This window comes from Caenorhabditis elegans, chromosome I (genome assembly GCF_000002985.6).
Source record: "Caenorhabditis elegans chromosome I".
Taxonomy (NCBI): domain Eukaryota; kingdom Metazoa; phylum Nematoda; class Chromadorea; order Rhabditida; family Rhabditidae; genus Caenorhabditis; species Caenorhabditis elegans.
Window position 1 is genome coordinate 9,215,829 of NC_003279.8, and position 18,120 is coordinate 9,233,948.

At 34.4% G+C, this 18,120-nt stretch overlaps 5 protein-coding genes across 6 annotated transcripts in view; 2 read left to right on the plus strand and 3 right to left on the minus strand.

Annotated features, from left to right (window-relative positions):
- lim-9 overlaps positions 1 to 4,900 on the minus strand; it is a gene marked incomplete at both ends in the record, with an annotated part of 38,919 nt that extends 34,019 nt beyond the window's left edge. Inside the window, 3 exons of one of the 2 annotated variants that reach the window (NM_001313466.5) lie at positions 2,668 to 2,883; positions 3,097 to 3,220; positions 4,830 to 4,900. In NM_001313466.5, coding sequence (NP_001300395.1) covers positions 2,668 to 2,883; positions 3,097 to 3,220; positions 4,830 to 4,900 — 411 coding nt within the window. Of the gene's footprint in view, positions 1 to 2,667; positions 2,884 to 3,096; positions 3,221 to 4,829 lie in introns of those variants that run through there. The other variant, NM_001313465.3, reaches the window with a different exon arrangement.
- A 1,021-nt stretch (positions 4,901 to 5,921) lies between these two features.
- aspm-1 (Calponin-homology (CH) domain-containing protein) lies at positions 5,922 to 10,562 on the minus strand. The gene is made up of 8 exons (NM_060066.7): positions 10,495 to 10,562; positions 9,741 to 10,443; positions 9,353 to 9,676; positions 8,612 to 9,248; positions 7,612 to 8,565; positions 6,882 to 7,252; positions 6,760 to 6,833; positions 5,922 to 6,615 (listed from the first exon to the last, which is right to left on the minus strand). The coding sequence occupies exons 1-8, from the start codon at positions 10,553 to 10,555 to the stop codon at positions 6,179 to 6,181; spliced, it is 3,561 nt and encodes a 1,186-aa protein (NP_492467.1). The 5' UTR covers positions 10,556 to 10,562; the 3' UTR covers positions 5,922 to 6,178.
- Positions 10,563 to 11,076: 514 nt separating this feature from the next.
- On the plus strand, positions 11,077 to 12,356 carry lipt-1 (BPL/LPL catalytic domain-containing protein). Its single transcript, NM_001392789.1, has 5 exons — positions 11,077 to 11,258; positions 11,308 to 11,544; positions 11,596 to 11,714; positions 11,764 to 11,964; positions 12,009 to 12,356. Exons 1-5 carry the CDS (start codon positions 11,163 to 11,165, stop codon positions 12,223 to 12,225), a joined length of 870 nt encoding a protein of 289 aa, NP_001379231.1. The 5' UTR covers positions 11,077 to 11,162; the 3' UTR covers positions 12,226 to 12,356.
- On the plus strand, positions 12,335 to 16,268 carry gip-2 (Gamma-tubulin interacting protein 2; the record flags this gene model as incomplete). The annotated part of the gene is made up of 9 exons (NM_001025873.7): positions 12,335 to 12,392; positions 12,440 to 12,582; positions 13,107 to 13,382; positions 13,516 to 13,785; positions 14,104 to 14,580; positions 15,037 to 15,210; positions 15,430 to 15,581; positions 15,654 to 15,876; positions 16,033 to 16,268. The coding sequence occupies 9 exons, from the start codon at positions 12,335 to 12,337 to the stop codon at positions 16,186 to 16,188; spliced, it is 1,929 nt and encodes a 642-aa protein (NP_001021044.1). The 3' UTR covers positions 16,189 to 16,268.
- Positions 16,240 to 17,732, minus strand: aph-1 (Gamma-secretase subunit aph-1). Its single transcript, NM_060068.7, has 4 exons — positions 17,617 to 17,732; positions 17,410 to 17,568; positions 16,764 to 17,151; positions 16,240 to 16,680 (listed from the first exon to the last, which is right to left on the minus strand). Exons 1-4 carry the CDS (start codon positions 17,727 to 17,729, stop codon positions 16,414 to 16,416), a joined length of 927 nt encoding a protein of 308 aa, NP_492469.1. The 5' UTR covers positions 17,730 to 17,732; the 3' UTR covers positions 16,240 to 16,413.
- Between the last annotated feature and the right edge of the window lie 388 nt (positions 17,733 to 18,120).

Genomic DNA, 18,120 nt, shown 5'->3' on the forward strand with positions numbered 1-18,120 from the left:
CAGTCTAATCGGTTTTTACATGACAGAATGAGGCGTTCATGTCAAAATAATACGATTTGAACGTGTATCAATTGTGTCACAGAAAATTGTATGAATATCCTGTTTTCATGATGATACAGTTTTTCCTGTGGTAGCGTGATTGAGTACAACCAACAACCCATTGAACCGGTACCAAATTTCTTAACTTTAAATTAAGAATACTAGGGAAATTATACAGACAATTGGAAAGGAGTAAACTGAAATTCTACTCAAAGATCTTCGAAATGTATCTAGAGCTCGGCTGGAATTAACTTTGGTTTCATAAAGAAACATTAGGGATCTCCGGAAGAATAAGTAAAAATTCCAAATTGGCTAATATTTTCTATTAATATTGGGAACAATTTTTGTTGAAAACCAGTCTATTTAAATCATAATTCTTTTCATTCACTCAAACACCACTTCAAAAAAGGACTGCCACGTGGGTGTGATGCCTGTATTTGGGTGTAAAAACCACTGTGAATTCAGGCGAAAGACACGGGAAAGGACATGTCCAAATATTGACTTAGAAGAGAAATAAGGGGAGAAAAAAAGATACATGATCATCTGATGAGAAGGAAAAAAAAAGGAGAAAATTCGACAGATTACACGGGAGAAAAACGGTCGGAAGGGAGGATGAGAGCATGAATGAATGTATAGTAAAAGCCGAAATACAAGCGGAAGGTGCGGGTCGAAACGGAAAATGTTGCGGTTTTTGATAGGAAAAATCGTTTGGAAAATACAGTAATTTGGGAAACAAGAAATTCAAATCTGGCCAGAAGTTTGACACATAAATATTTTTCGTTTTTCAAAATCATCTATTAGAACAAAGAAGCATGTTTGTTTTTTTTTAAACTGAGTGATTTTTCAGTATTTACTCAACTCATTTTGCTAGCAAATTTTGAAAGGAAGAATTAGCCGATTGGTGAGTTTAGTTTGAACTCGAGAAAAAAGCCTTATCCAGCTTTATAATAATATGACTTTTTTAACTGAAATACGGTTCAGTTTTTAGCTACGTATGTGAAAGTGGCACCTTCTGCGAACACACGGCAGACTCACTATCAGTTTTAGGAAGTTTTAACACAATTTCAATAAAAAATTATGGCGATATCATATTCCCAAAAAATAGGATTTCACGGTTTAAATTTATGTCTGTTCACTTTCAGAAACTGTTTCAGAGATACATTTGAAATTAGCATTTTTAACGCCCAAACTGGGTTCAATGATTTTAAACGAAAACATTCAATTTTGCATAGGTAACATCAATCACTAACCCTGGAGAAAATAGGAGAAAATGGGAAAAACTTGTGAGAATAAAGAGAAAAAGTGGGATGATCATCAAGACGACGAGGTGACAAGGTCATTTCATATAATTCATCTGAATTTGAAATTAAGTACGAACACGATCAGATGTAAAGATGTGAGGGTTGAAGAAATAGATTCAGATGACATGGATATCATTTTCTATTCATTTCTGTAAAAGTGTTCACATTGAACATTGAAGATTCATTTATTTATCCATAAGCTTTAGTTGTATGTTTGAGTTTTTTCTTCATAGACAGGAAAAATCAACAAATGCATATTCAAAGTTACAGTATGCCAAAATATTTATTCAAACCACAGAGACTGGTGTCGGGTATCAATAATTAAAAAAGTGTTACTTAGAATTTTCTTAGAAATTTGGATTCGGAAGTTTTAATCTTATTCTTGCAATTAAAAAATTCCTAATTTGATAAACATACCTTTCTTAGAGTTGATGATCAGGAAAACATGTACTTTTTTGAAAATTTCTGTTGAACAATTCCAACAATTTTTTTCCAAAACTTTCCTAACATGTTTCGACTACAAAATTAATTAGTTCTGAAAATTTCAGTGAAAACCAATATTGTTTAAAAAAAAACGTTATCTATATAACTCTTAAAATGGCACCAAAAAAGCCGGATATTTTTAACAAAAAAAGTACTTTTCAGATGTTTTACTGTCTTAACCGTATTTCTGTCGCGTGCAATGAGTCACATTTCTGAGAAAATAAATTCGAATTCCAAAATTGATGAAATACGAGCACAGTATTTAATTTTTTCTTAATATTTTCGGACGTTTTTACTATTGAAGTCAATAATGAATAAGGTGGGAATTTTTTTTTTCACGCTTTTTTAAAGTTGAATTTTCCAAAACATAGTTTGGGAATTAGCATGTTAACATTCGTTATGTTTTCGTATACATTCAAGATAACTAAACTTTACTTTTAGCTAAATTAAAATCGAAGAAATAAAATTTGTTCAACCACCAAACTAAAGATCAATCGTATCATCAATTAAACGAAAAGTCAAAAAAAAAAAGGGTTCCAATTGGCACACTTTTTTGAGATATCATGTGATATGACACTGATAACTACTAATTGACAGTATGATTCAGAGAAAGGAACAAGAAAAAGAAAATGATGTTGCAATAAGGAAATGAACGTTTGCAAGAAAAAGATGTACTTTTAAAGTGGGAAGTACAATACTTTGAATTAGTTGAATAGAAATTTTGGGAGAAGCTTGAATTCAGTATGAAGCTTATTAGACCAGCCAAAACGTAAAGATTTCTTTTTTAATAAAAAAGAAAATGCAATTACTGATAACATAGAGAATAACTGAAATAAATACGTACCTTTGATTGAGGTGTGTCATCGTAAACTTCCACGATGATCGGAGATGCTTGTTTCTCATTCTTCTGATCTTTTCGTTTTCCATCACTTTTTTGAATAATTGAATTAGAAGATGTTGGCCGGGGCGATGAAGATGTTGGAGGTGGTGGAAGAAGTTCCAATCTTTTTTTTGTTTCTCCGATATCTATTGCTCTTTTTGTGTAATGATCTTCTTTTTCCTGTTTAAAAAATTTAAAAGTTAGAAAGAATTCGAAGCAAATTTTACTTTTTTTAATTTTTTTTTAAACAAGCTGAAATTGTTGTCTACAATATGATGTCTAGTCGGATAGCATGTGTCGTGCAAGATTTTGAGGGAAATGGCCGACACAATACGTCTTTTAATGGAACAACCATTGTTTCAGGTATTGTGATTTTGAATGAAAATATCCAACCTGCGCATTATTATTTTCCGGCATATCATAGATATCAACCACTTCGGTGTTTTTTGAATAACACGAGCACAATAATTTGTGAAGAGCTCCATGAGCAGATGGCATTACTCCGTCTTGAGCGATTCTGAAAATTAAATAATTTAAAACATTTTCCAATAAAGTGAATGGCTAAACATTAAAACATGTTTCTGCTGTTTGCAATTAACTTTCAATTTTCGACTAAAACTTATCGTAAGCTCTCTCAAAATAGGTATGAAATTGAAAAAGGAAATAGGCAATATTACTTTCAAAGTGTCAAAATATTTTCTAGTTTTTAATTCAAAGCCAAAAATGTTCTATCAGAATTATAATTTAATTTGCAAGTGGTAATTTGTTTTTAATTGGAGAAATTATTTTTGCAATGCAATAAAAAAATCGACTAGTTTTGAAATTGAAAATCAATAAATAAAATGAAAATCACGAGGGTTCAAAAACAAGAACAGAAATTTGAGAAATTCGTTCAAAAAACATTTAATTTCTCAAATTGTGTGTCACTATTAAAGGAAAGCCAGGGTGTGGTCACTTCATGATCATATCGAAAATTGCCAATTTTATGTTTATTTTCACTTTTTGAAGGAAGAGACGATTGGATTATGAAGATAGTGGATAATGACAACAAGATAATGAGAAAATATATTATGAAATGAGAAATATCATTTGGATTTGAGAGACTCAGAGATTCACACACACTTCCCGAATATGGCATATATATCAATTGATCTTCAATTGATTAGGTACTCTATTTGTGTTGCATAGTTATATATCGAGAAATATAAATTGTGTACCCCAAAAAGTACTCCGGGATATGTGCTACAAATACACTCCAACATGACTTTAAAAAATAATTAAACGCTTCAAAAAACTTTAGGTCGTTCAAAAATTTCTGTCAAAGTATTGGTGAATCGCTAAATTTTGACGGAAATTTATTGGTAAAAAAATTTCCACTTTTCGACTGCAAATAAAAATATCTTTCAAAGCTTTTTACATTTTAGCAACGAATTAATTGGTTTCAAACAATTTTCTTATAGGCGACGTTCCACATTAAATTGTATAAATGATATTGGCCAGTCGATTTGAAAGAACAAATAAGTCTCGAACATCTTCTTCCGGAAGATTGCAGAAAAGTGTGCCTTAAAACTGGCAGTTATGTCACTTGTAGTCATTTTGAAAAATTGATCACAGAAGGATTACAGCGGGGTTTAGAAGGAAGAAATGTAGAGTTTGAAAGGGTTCTTACTGGTTTCTAAACACTTTTTTTGAAGAGAATTTTGAACTCTTCTACTTTAAGTTTATTACCATGACTCTCCTGAAGTTTTAATATTACAAATAAATTATGCATAACTCCAGAATAAGTTTGGTGAACTTTCCATGATTGGACAAAAGGTCATACCCGAGAGAGAGAAACATCCAGATACAGTAACCCACACTTGACAATACCTAATTTTTGTCGTGTCTTTTAGAAGAAAAATGGCAAGATCTGGTTTTTTTGGTATCTAAATGGTTTACCGTTTTTTACACATTTTTATTGAATAAATAACTTCTCGAACACATTTTACAAAAGCTACTAATATGCCTTTATAAGTTTATGAATTCAAAAAAATTGGGTGGAAAGTATTATCTACTATTTTAAGATGTTTTTTTTCAGAGATCTATCCATAACTATCAATTTTCCATTTTGTGAAAAAAAAACTTACGAATCTAATTGATAGGCAAGAAGATATTTGAATGCATTTGACAATTCTCTTGGACCAACATTGTCAGACATATTACAGAGAGGGGGCCAAGTTGAAAAGAGTTCTACTTCTGTTAAGTACTTATTATATTAGTTCAAGTGTCTATTTGTATAGAATAAAATAAAAGAAAAAGAAAAATTTTGAAGATTTTCTACTTCTATTCCAAATGATCTTCTGACCATTTTCTTGAATACGAAAATCGGGAAAATGCGAGCACAATATCGGCCAAATTATATGCGTCTTTGACTTATTCTCGTGATTTTTCAACCAAACAATACCTCAAAAACTAATAATTAAAAAACTGTGTAAAGACAAAACATTGATAATATTGTCTAAATTGCTGCCAAATTGTTATTACGTAGACGTGCAATGGTCTCGCCATTCGAACAACGGGTTACTGTAACTCGTATTAATGTACGGGCCGCTATTGCACAATTATTTTTTCTAAATAAATCTTGTCAGTAATTTCTATTTTTGAAAATGATGATACAACTTTTAGTGACCCGTAAACCGACATGAGTTACAGAAACTCGTTTCCCACGTGGCGAGACCCATACGCGCCTTTAGAATTCAAAAACATGTGTTGCAAGAGAACATATACAAATCTATTCCTGTAGATGTCAGCCGCTTCAACTTTTTTTCCAGAGGAAAGCAAAATCTAGACAAAGTTATAATGAAAATCCTGTCTGGTAAGTTTTTTAAAATTACTACTTAAGTAGCTACTTTTGATTTTTTTTTGTTGTTGAAAAATCACCAACTTTTGGCCGGCACTGCATATAGCTGGAATTAATAAAAACTAATGAACAATATTTTAAAAATTCGGAAAAACGAGTACTACTTCTCTCAAACTTTCGAAAAAAACCATAAAAATTTTGAGTAGGCGGAGCAGGAGCCGAATGACGTGACAAAGTACAAAAAAGAGCAGAAAAAGATGGTCGGAGGGTTACTGTGTAATGCGAACGGAGAGTAAGACGAGTAACTATTTGCAAATCGGATGAGCCATCTGCTACGCAACAAGTGCAAAACTCAAAAATTTTAAAGAGGGAACAGAGAAAAATAGCAGACTTCTTGAATTTCTAAAAGTAGCTAAATTCATCATACTCTAAAAAAAACGGTAGTATTTAAAATCAAGTTTTTACTTCACAACAGACTTTAAGAAACAAATATGAAATACCAAAAAATCCAAATAAGCATCAGGTTGACTGATCTTATTGGTAAATATTCACATAAAAATAATTAAACCGTGTGTATTTTTTCACGATATGATACACAAAACGGTGGGATGAATTTAATATTTAACAGAGACTAATTTAGAGCATATCTTCGCATATGCTTTCCAATCTGACCAATTTATTCCGACACTCCTGATCCTTGACTTTTTTGAGCGACTGCTTGATTGAGTAGCTTGATGAAGAAAAACTCGATTGCTTTTTGTCTGGGAATCTTCTAGCAATTGAAGTCAAGGTGTTAATGATAGGAATAAACAATTCCTTGACTTCCGAGTGCTTCAGCATCAGTAGCATCAAGCGAGGCGACAAAATCTTCAAGTGAGGGAGAATATGCGAATTGGTGACTTCTTCGGGAATCTTCGTGAATAATTTTTCGAGAACATTCAATAATGGATGAAGAATGCTCGTATAAGAGAATCCTCGATCCGCCACAATCAAAACATCAGTGATCGACTTGATGCCATTCAGTTCGACGACAAGCTTTTCCAAAAGTGATGGAACAAGATCGGTGACTCGGTCTGCAAAATATGAACATTTCTATGTGTTGTATGGTTTTGCAATTGACGAAGAAAATCATCCATGGCGGCATATTCATAAACTTTTGGTTTCTATGACTTTCAGATCAAAAAGCAGCTTCTTCGTAATTTTCATTTGCGACATACCGATGACAGTTGCAGCAACATGAACGACGTGAAGGTTATCATTTGTGAGTCCATGAAGAGCGCATTTCTTTAGCCTGAAAATCAATTTTTTTAAATATATTTAAAAAAAAAAGAGTTCTCACTTTGCCTCGACTGATTTATCCTCCATTTCTTCTATACCAATTTGCTCGTCTTCTTGCGCCAATATGTGATTGTATTGGATCATGCGATTGCGAATATTGCTAATTTCCATTTGGAATTTACGCCGTGCAATGAAACCACGTATCATTTTCTGAATGACAACAGCTGCCTTCTTTTTATTCTCAAGAATTTGAGTCTCATCATTTTGCAATTGAGATTTCTGATCCAATTGCATTGAATTTTCGAAGAGTTGACTGTCGTCACCGTGAAGGATAGCAACATCGTGCCCAGCATCTGATCTACTGTCGGACGAATCCTCCCCGCCATCACGAACAGCTAACGCATTTCTCTCGATGTTTCCCAGTTTTCTCGCCTGAAACTTTTAACCATTTTTAACCAGGCCCTGACCACTTTTTAGAGATATCCGTTTTTACAGCTAATTTTACTGGTTTTTCTCGGATTTTTTTGTGCTTCCATTTGAGACGCCAGATGAGAAAAGAAAATCCATTCAAATTTTCCAGGAAAACGAATATCTCGGCGGGCCTTATCAGTCGCTTCTTTTATTGTTACAAAATTTTTAAAAAACCCATTAAAAAATTTAGAAAAATGTTCAATTTTTTACAGTTATATGTGGTCATTATGATCTGTTCTCTCATTTAAAGCAAAAAATGTTTCGTTTTTTGACTGTTGAGTCCACCATTAAATAATCTGTCAAACTTGATATAGACTCACAATTTCCTGTTGCTTTCTCTTGAGTTCTCTGGTTTGTCTCAAGATCCTTCTAAGTTCAGGAGTGTTGGCATCGTCCTCAATAGACACACTAAGGTTATTCGTCTTGACGAAGTTCTTCTGATCTTCTGATAATGACTGGAAAAGCATCTCTAAACGCTCCTGTTCTTCTGTCATTCTGAATTCAACCAATGGGCTTCCGCTTGTCTGCGTAGGATCCATAGGAGATTTTGAAGGTAGATCTTCTTGCGTCTTGCCCTCTTTGATTTCAAAAGTTTCTAAGTTCTCAATTTTCTGACCATCATAGCTTGCTTCATTGTTCCCTTCTAGTGCAACCGGAGAATCTGATGCTTCAAGAACTACGACGCCGACATCTTCAGCTTTAGGGACATGCATCTCTTTGCCAGTTTCAGAGTCTTGAAGAAATATGGCAGATTGGGAAGCGGAAGGAATAGAAGAAAGAGTTTCTAATGGGATGTCTGAAGGTGGACTATCCAAGTTCTCAGCGGAAGGAGCAACAGTGTCTTTGTCTTGGTTTTCATCATCTTCATCTTGTTCTCTGAATACTTCCGCATTGTGCTCCATTCTGACAACGGTTCTCTTTTTCAATGTACTTGGTACGACCGTTTCGTTATTTTCCGAATCATCCTCTTCCTCGATAACCATCGCAATTGTTTTTCTTGTGAATGTACCTCTCAGTGGAGTTTTCTGCATCTTGTTCATGCTTTCAATTGAATCACGTGAAACAGTAAACGTCGCATCGTTGAAGGTAGAATCCATTGATTGGCGAGACGATGGGATTTGTGATAGAGATGGTCTTTCAGTCAGAATATTATTCCGTGGAGTCCTCGGTACTGTGAAAGTGACATTATTAGAGAATGGAGAAACACTTCGGTTTCGAGGAATTGATGAGTCGGCAAGAAGTTGTTGTACAATGAAATACAGCTTGGGAGTATTCTGAAAGTGAATTATAATATAAATAACTTTATTTTTTGATGAATACCTTTCTTTGCACGTAGGCCTTCCACATTCGTTGAATCTTGGTCGCTTTCTCATTTAGATCTTGAATCATACCCAGTCGTTCCAGAAACATTTTTACGAAAAGAGCCATGTTCTGATCAAGTCCTCGCTGAATACAAAGCTCCAACTCGGCAACTGAAACAACTTTCTCCCACAGACTGAGTCCATCATAGTCCTGAATCGGTGTTGAATTTGTTCCGAAAGTGGTCCACAACTTGGCCAGAAGGCACCCATCGGAGAGTGAATCCAAGTCCATGACTTCGATTTCCATCTGTCTTCCGTAAATCTTGCACATTTTTAATACTTCAGAAGACATGTCATCGTGGACAGCAGATCGCCGCTTTTTCGGAGTTCTTTCTTCAGAAACTCTCGTCACCTTGATTCTTTGTTCCTTGGCCACACGAACTCCGATAATAGCCCACAAAATAGACAAAATCTCGTCTTTCTTTCCGCCAACGATTGATTCGGCGTTAACATTATCCGTTGGAACACCCAAAGAAGACATCTCCTGGAGTACAATCTTCACGTTTCCAATTTTGCGGATGCGGTCGCCTGCTGGATCACGTAACTTCAACAGAATTTGACCATGCGGCATCTCTCCGACAGTTTCCAACAGCTTTCTGAAAAATAGGTTATGATCGGTGGAAATAGGGACAGTGATAACATTTGTTGTTGAATGAGGAAAAGCTCGTGTAATTTATAAGAAATCTTTCTAGAAACTCACGCCAAAATTAGACCATCCGAGAAATCTGAAAATCCTTTCGCTTGGTAGTCGTAATTTTCAATGAATGATTGTCGGTAAGTCGGAATAAAACCGACTTTTGCAAACGCTTTTTTGAAAGTAGCAGAGCTTCCAGTCAACAATTCCTTCGTCAGTTCGGAGAACACATCGTCGAGACAATTGAAATGAGAGGACTTCGTGAAGATTCTCGTCAGATTCGGGATAACTCGATGAGTGTGTGCCGTTTCAATCAAGAACATCAGCTTCATCGAGACGGACAGAAAATGCTTGTGTAGAGCTTCTTTGCCAGCCTCAGTGATGATCGGTCTGCAAAAATTTGATTAGGCATAATTTTAACGAACTCGTTCATCCTCTGAAATCAGCAACTTACTTTCCAGAACCTTGTGCAAATTTCTTGTTCTTTAGCATCGTCGGATTTGAGAAAACTAGATCGAGGAAAAACTGAGAAAGTTTTTTCATTAAATGCTTCGGTTGAGCGTCAATTCTCGTGTTAAAGATTGCTTCAAGAGCAGTTTTCAGCCAAGCAGGATGGAATGATAGAAATGTGTGAAGAAGAGTTGTTTGGAGGCCTATGTCATTATATACGGCATGTTCTTTTCGGATTGCGACGTTGTTTTTGGACAGAAGATCCTTGATGCTTGCATCCATTCCTGAATCGTCTAGAAGCTGCTTGCACTTTTTCTTCACAACTTCTGGATCATTTTTCTCAAAAATCCGTTGATATCTCCTGCGTGCATTTTCCTGTGTATTTTCCACTTCTGACGTATCTGATCTTTTCTTCAACATTTTTTGGATATTTCTGCAGGCTTCTGCTTTCGACTCTCCTAGATCCATCTCTTCAGACACATCCAATTCCATCATTGTGTTGCACCACGTGGCGAGTGCAATAATTTGCTTGTTGGCTTTCTCATCATATGATAGAATCGGGGAATCTGATACAGAAGAGCTGATTGAAGGATTGAGAGGAGTTCGCATATTCATTGAAGTCGGACTCGACTCCAAAAAGGCTCGCTCGGTTGCTCTCAAATCGATCTTCTTTGTGTTCGATTTGACTTGATCAAGAAGGCGTTTCTCTGAAAGAGGAAGAAAATAAATAATGAGATAAAGTATAAATATCTTGTTACCGTGTCGATTTGCTAATCGTTTGAGCATTGCCTCTTTTTTATCCTCAACGTTATTATCCATTTTGATTCTGAAAAATACAAAAAATAAAGACGAATAAATCAGGAAGGAAGACACAGCGATATTAGTTTCAATGCCGAGTCCAAAACGCGAAAAAGTCCCGATGTTGTTAGTTTTTTGTCAGTTTTCAGTGCAATTGTCGAACAAAGAAGACAATTTGGGGACTTTTACGCGTTTTGGACGCGGTACAAATGGCCACCTAAAACGGAGGAAAAAAACGTTTTGGGGATAAATCCGGAATTCGCGCCGCGTTCAGGTTGGGTACTGTAATCGTGATAAGACCATTTCTTTGAACTAAGAAGTGTGCCTTTAAACTGCTACTGTGCATTTTTATAATTCACACAAAAATTATATTTTAAAAAAGATTTTAAGGTGACGATTTTATAGTAGAAAAGCGTTAAACAGTTTTCAGGTAGCTTTCGGAAATTTAGATCAAACAAAAATCAATGAAAAAAAAGTAAAATTTATGTTTTGAACGCTCGCGCCACAATGTCATAAATGGAGCGCAATTACTGAATGTCTGCGTCTCCTTAATGCTAGCAATCTCTTCTTCTCAAATCTTGCAAATAAACAGTTTTCTTACCTTTTCCTAATTTATTTTTCTTGTTAAATGTGTTCTATATCACGCGGAAAATTGTCCACAGTTCTGAAATCCACGTCAAGCTGCATTTTCGAAAATCTTGCGTATGAGGAGCATATTTTCAGGGTCAGTTCAGCAGTAATTTCAGTGCCTTTGCTATAGTTTTTGATTTCAGACTCACAATGTCGCTCAAAACGGGGAAATCCTGCTCATGTGGAGTAATCGACCGGCTGTAGTCATCGGAAGACATCAAAATCCGTGGATTGAAGTCAACATACCATATGCTAACAAAAATAATATTCAAATTGTCCGAAGGCACAGTGGAGGAGGCACTGTTTATCATGATCTAGGAAATCTGAATATTTCACTTTTAACAACACACGCACAACACTGTCGGCCAAAAAACTTGAAGGTATTAATATCATTTTTCAAAATAATAAAAATATCATTTTATTATTTCCAGTTCATTTCGGATGCTCTAAATCAACAATTTTCTGTTAAAATCGTTCCAAACAAGCGTGATGACATGGAACTACATCCAGGAGAACGGAAATGCTCAGGAACAGCTGCAAGAATTGCGCGGTATTTTTAAAAAAAATATTTTAAACACTTGTTATGTGAATAATTTAAGAGGTCAAGCCTATCACCATCTAACACTCCTCGTCGGTGCGGATCTTCAAGTATTATCAAAATCTTTGAAATCTCCATGGAGAGATAAAATCGAATCAAATGCTACAAGAAGCGTAAGAGCTCCGGCTGTTGGATTTCTGAAACAAGATGATGCCAATGCAAATGTCGAACAATCAAAATTAGCCATTGTTGAAGCTTATAGGTGAACGGAGCAACTAAAAACTTCCAATCATTAAAAAATTTCAGAAAACTGTTCGAAGAATCACATATAAAAACTGTGAATGTTGCAGAGGAAGTGAAGAAAAATGCAGAAATATCGAAAATCTTTGATGAGTTGAAAGCCTGGAAATGGATTTATGGAAAAAGCCCGAAATTTCAATATTCCCGCGAAAATAAGTCCATAATTGAAGTGAAAGATGGACTCGTGTTAGACACAAATCAACAATTCTCGCCGGATCTTTAGTCATTTCTTTTTATTTTAATTATTTTCTAGTCGTTATTTGATTTTCCGTGTATTTTCCCTTGTTCTCTTGCTCACAGTAATTCCGTTTAAGTAAAATTTAAATTTTTAGATGATGCGAACTGCTCACAAGGATAGAGAGCCGTGGAGGGATATTCGCCGTAGTTTGTGTAAGATTTGAAAAAGCAAAGTTTTTTGTTAATTTCGTATCTTTTAGTGAGCAAATGGCAAGGAGTACGTGTCTGTGATGAACCATCACCATGGTATATGTCCATTCCAACACCATTCAGTCAATTCCATAATGTTTTACCAGAAGAACAAGAGGAAATGGTTTTCACTGAGCTCAAGCTATTTCTAGTCGTAAGTTGGATTTTAAATATACTGTCGGAACAAAACAAGTAACCAGTTAATTTTGCAAGGTCTGGTTTTGCAAGACTGCGGCGCGGTTCGATGATGTAGATTTACGAAGGGTATTGTACTACACCTGGACAAGTGTGAATTCATTTTTTCGCAGGATTTTCGCTTGTTCTTTTTTATTTAACATTCGAAATATCTTTTATTCATTATGTTTCAAGTAAAAGTCGATGTATTCATTTTTGAAACCGACAGGAAGTTTTTCAACATTAATTATATCGGATTTTCTCTGAAATATTAAAACAAAAGTTGATTTTAATTTTAAATGTTAGCCAAAAAATTAGCAAGGGTCGTCAAAAACTGTAAAAGTATACCAAAAACACACACACACACTCTTGTCCGTGTGTGGTACAATTTCCTCCGTAAATCGACAGACATCAAACCGGGCTGCATTAAACAATTTTCAATTTTGCTACGGCTTTTTGCTCTTTCCACAGTGTCCCCTTTTCAAAAAGTCAAAAATATTTCAGGGAAATCAAACGGAAAACATTCGAATCGACGAATACGACAAACACGATCTTCCCATCTCAATTCTTGCAAATATCTCATTTGATCCATTCATTCGTTCAGAACTTGAACGATTTCATGATATTCTTGTGACAGTTGCTACAATTAAAATTTGTTGTTATGCAATCACTCATGATTCTGTCACCTTTTCTTCAATTAGCTCAGCTGTGGCCTCTACTATTGAGAAGAAAGTCAACGGATTCATTACCAAAATTTGCACAAAGTTGAGCGGAAGTACGGTATGTTTAGATATAATTTTATTGTTGGAAATACATTAAAAATTATTTGATGTTCTATATGCTAAAATTAGAAGAAATAGGAAAACTATAACTTTTTAGTGTTATTTAAAATTTAATTTAAATAAAATTACAGGAAGCAAATCAACAAATGAATCAGTTGCTCCGTGAAATGCACACAATTCACGAATCGTTGAATTTCTACAATGGAATCGTCAAATCCATTTATTTGGATCAACTAATCGGTGGCCAAGTGTTAAGCCTGCTCGACTCGAAACGTCGACACGTGTTCTCGGGAAATGTTGTTCAAAATTTGGATGATGTTTTTCAGGCGGGATGGAAGGTTTTTGCAAGAAGCATTGGAAGATTAGTCTGCAAGTTCGAGGCAGATCACATGGATTATGAGGTTTTTAAAAAAACTAGTTTTTTTAATTTTTCGTCAAAATACCAACAAAAAAACTGAAAATATGCCTAGTTTAGAAGCTTCTGGAAAGTTTTGCAATTTTTAAATATATTTTTTAAAAATTGTGTTTTTTTTCCGTAAAATATACATTTTTCAAAAAGCTCTGAATTACTCTAAAACATCGAAACTCTTCAAAAACAGGCTTTCGAGATATTATAAAAGTCTTGAAAGTAGTGAAATTGCTCTGGAAAAGTTTCAGATCAAAGTTAAATTTTTAGCCATTTTCCCCCAGTTTCTCTTCAAATCATTCAATAATTTCAGTTTGTAATTTGGTCAACAAAACAAATGACTGATTCTCAATGCAAGACACTGGTACCATCAAATCCATCAAGACAAATCAAATCATCTCGTTACGTTGTCATTGAATCTTTGTGCCCGGACTTTTTCAAGAAATATCTGGATATTCTTGTCAGATGTGCAGAATTTGGAGATTCAGCAAAATCAGACAGTTCATTGCGTAGATCAACATCGAAGAAAATTAATGAAAGTGAATCTGTTGAAAGTGTGATGGAAGATGTTCGAAATGTAGATTGGAGTAATCTAGACGTGGCAACTACTGTCAGAATGTTGGTACAATTTTCAAGGAAGGAATCTGCGTGTCTTCTACGAGAAATCACTTCAGCAACGAATGTAGATCAAGCAATTCGAGATATTCATGATCTTTTGATCAAAGGATCTTGTGCTCATGACGTCATGTTATTTGGATTGAAAGCTGACATTCTGCAGAAACCAATTGATGTAAGAGCCTGAGATATTATGAAGACCCAGAAGAGAACCCCTTTTGAAATCGACGTGTGCTCCGCCCTCGAACCATGGCTCTCGTTAGGTGTTTGGCGGCAATACCGTTTTTTTTTTGCGCATTTTCTAGCATTTTTCGTCTTTTCTTGTTAGATTATTAAATTTTTGAAAGGATTTTTGCGTTGAAATGATGTGAAACAATGCATCTAGATTTGGAAAGTCACATAGGCTTTTCGATTACTTTCGAATTTTATTTAATCATTTTCAGCATAAAAAGATTGAAAAAACAACAGAAAACATGAAAAATAAGACGAAAAATTCTTGAATAAATCGGCGAAACTAATTAAAAACGTTTGAATTCACGGTGACTATGGTTCAGGAGCTTTTTATCTTTGATTCAAAAGGGTTTTTCGTTCGTCCCCATAATATATATTAAAATTATATTTTTTTTTCAAGGAAGTCGGAAATATAAGAATGAAGAAACTTACAAATGATGTACTTGGAGCGGCTGCAGAAAAGCATCATCCATTCTGGAAATATTTCAGTTTTGTTATTGACAAGCAAAACGTTTTTGAAATGCTTGGACAACGAACGAGTCTCGGAGGAAATGCTGATAATCTACGGGATAATGTAGGTTCATGGAATCGTAGAAAAAATCAAAAAATTTAGATTTTTCTAAAAATATAATTACCTTAAAATATTAATTTTTTCTAAATTTTAAATTCCAATTTTCTAAAAATTCATCTAAAATTTCTAACTTTCCGGAAAATAAAAAATCTTAAATTTTTGTTTTTTGTATTTAAGATTATCACTTTTGAAAAACTTTTTCGACGACACTCTTTTTTCCAGGTTACTCCAATGCTTTTCGAATGTATTTCTGTAAAAATGGACTGTCCAATCGAAATTGAACCTATCATTTCAATGAAAGCCGTCTTCATTCTGACTCCAGTTTTCCGTATTTGGATTCAACTTCACGTGGCTAGTTACACCATTGCCAATTAGTGAGTTTATTCCATAATTAATTAGTTTATGTTTCTATAATATCCAGTTTTCAATTCAAACAATAATTACAGTCGTGATTCAATTCGTGGTCAAATGCCCAGTCGTTCTCTTGGAGATATTGCTATGAAAAAACATTTGATGCATGCTTTGGATGCTGAAATTTCGAGTATCAAGCAGAAATGGGTTGGATACGTGGATTTGCTTATCAATTTGTATTATGAGAGAATTCAAAAAGCAGCTTCTTTGGATGAATACACCGAATGTCAGGATATTCTTGCCAGTGACGTGACTAATGTGAGAGGTTTTTTTTTCAATATTCTGGTTTTTTGAAATTTCAAAAAACAATATTTTTAGAAAAAAACAGTGAACCTGAATAGTCGATACTGTCAATTTGAAATATAACCCAAAAAAAACAAAATTTAACGTTTTTCGAAATTTAAAATATTCCAGATGATGGGAATTTCGGAGCTATCACAATTGGAAAATATCAAGGATATTCTGAATATTATCTGGAATTACGATAACGCTGACAGTAATCTGGCTGATTTGATTGCAGATTTTGAAGAAGTTCAGTCAAGAGCTCGAATGGATGTTGTTGTTGCATAATTGATATATCGATCTTTGTTTTTCACTTATTATGTCTTTTGGGTATTGGTTTTTGCAAATAAATATAATTTATGTTTAAAATAATAAGTTTTTGGCAAATTTAAGAAGGAGCATCGTAGAAAGAGATCAGAAAATGTAGAAATTTGGGTTTGAAGCTAAATAATGATATGGAATAGGAAATATAATTAACGATGATAAAACAAATTAGGTAGTGAGACATTAGGCTCAAGCATTAACAGTATTCGATGTTCCAGCTCTTTCAGTCATTGGCTCGTCAGGTACTGATTGCCTCTGTGTCCTCAATTTTCGTTCTTCAATTAATGTTCGCACTTGTTTTAAAGTGACTGCATCCGTTATTGATTGTCCAATTCCATTGACAAATGATGATATTGTTCCACCCATTATGACATTGCAATAAGCAATACAAATGAGAAGAATCAGGAATTGAACGGCAAAGACGAGTACATGGAAGCCACGAGAGTTGAGAGAACTCTGAAATATTTTTGATTTCGATAAAATACATACTTTTAGTTGTGATAATAATAATAATATTTTTAAAAGTAAAATATTCTCACCAAGAATGTCACCAACAAATGTGAAACAACCGCGGCAGCTCCAGGCACAAAAGCTGAAGGTATCCTTCCAATTTTATGGCACGAGTCCCAAACCATAATAGTCCATGTAACATGAAATAGAGTTAATAAGATTGCAGAAAGGGTGTAACATAGGGGAAGGTATTTCCCAGCACGATTTGTGTCAATTTCTCCAGTTTTAAGAGCATTTGGAAGTCCGATGGTTCCGGGTCCCGAGAAGATTGCAAATGCGTTCATTGTGTAGAAAAGTGCTGAGATTACACCCATTCCGAGACCACAGACAAGTGCAAGCATGTGACGAGCATTATGAAGATCGCTGACTCCTGGAGCAACTGAGATTTGTCCTTGACGGGTGATTTTATTGAGTCCTCTGAAAATAATTGTTACATTAGTTCATAATAATTATTTAGAATTTTTTCGTTTCTCAGAAAATTTCATTGGGGTTTTTTTCGGTCCTAAAAAAGCAAATTACAAAAGAGAAAACCGAAGAAATAGTCCCAAAAAATAGTTTTAAAAAAGTTCTTGTTGAAACATGTTTTATTTTTCAAAAAAAAATGCTGTTACTCCAGAAAAATATTGTCGTTTGAAATTTTATATTAAACTTTTCAAAAAAAAAAGAAGAACAAACCTTTGAGCTTTCTTCAATAACATAAAATATGCAACTCTTGATAGTTCTTGTGCAATAATACACACAGTCAATGACAATAAGAACGTGTCTGGAAGTACAGTTGAAAGACCAAGCCATGCAAGAGATGAGAATAGAAGAGATACAAGCCAGAAGAATGATCTGAAACAATGAGATTCATGTAATGGATCCAAAATAATTGATGAATACCCAAGGAAGAATAGAATGATTCGAACTGGATCATGAGCAATAAATGAGCAGAATAGAGCAATTGATGGAGAGAATGATGCAATATAACAAGCAATTGTTAATAGGTAACCCATGATCTGAAAATTTATTTAATCGAAATATAAAGCGATGAAGTGGATCGAGAGAGAGATTAAAAGAAAGTAAATGATCAAATGTTCTAACTATTTATTGTAAATATTTTAGTTCAGAACATCCTGTTGTTCTTTTGTAGCTGTTATTACCCAGACGCGAAATTTTGCGCCAAAAATACGGTAGCAGGTCTCGAAACGACAAGTTTTCGTTTTGTGAGAAAAGTTGTGCACCTTTAAAGAGTACTGTAATTTCAAACTTTATTTTTCTAGACCAATAATTTTTTTAATCAAAAACTATCAAAAAAGGATGAAAACTTCGCAGAAAAGAGAGTTTGAAATTACAGTAATCTGTAAAGGTGCACACTTTTTTGCATATAACGATAACTTGTCGTGT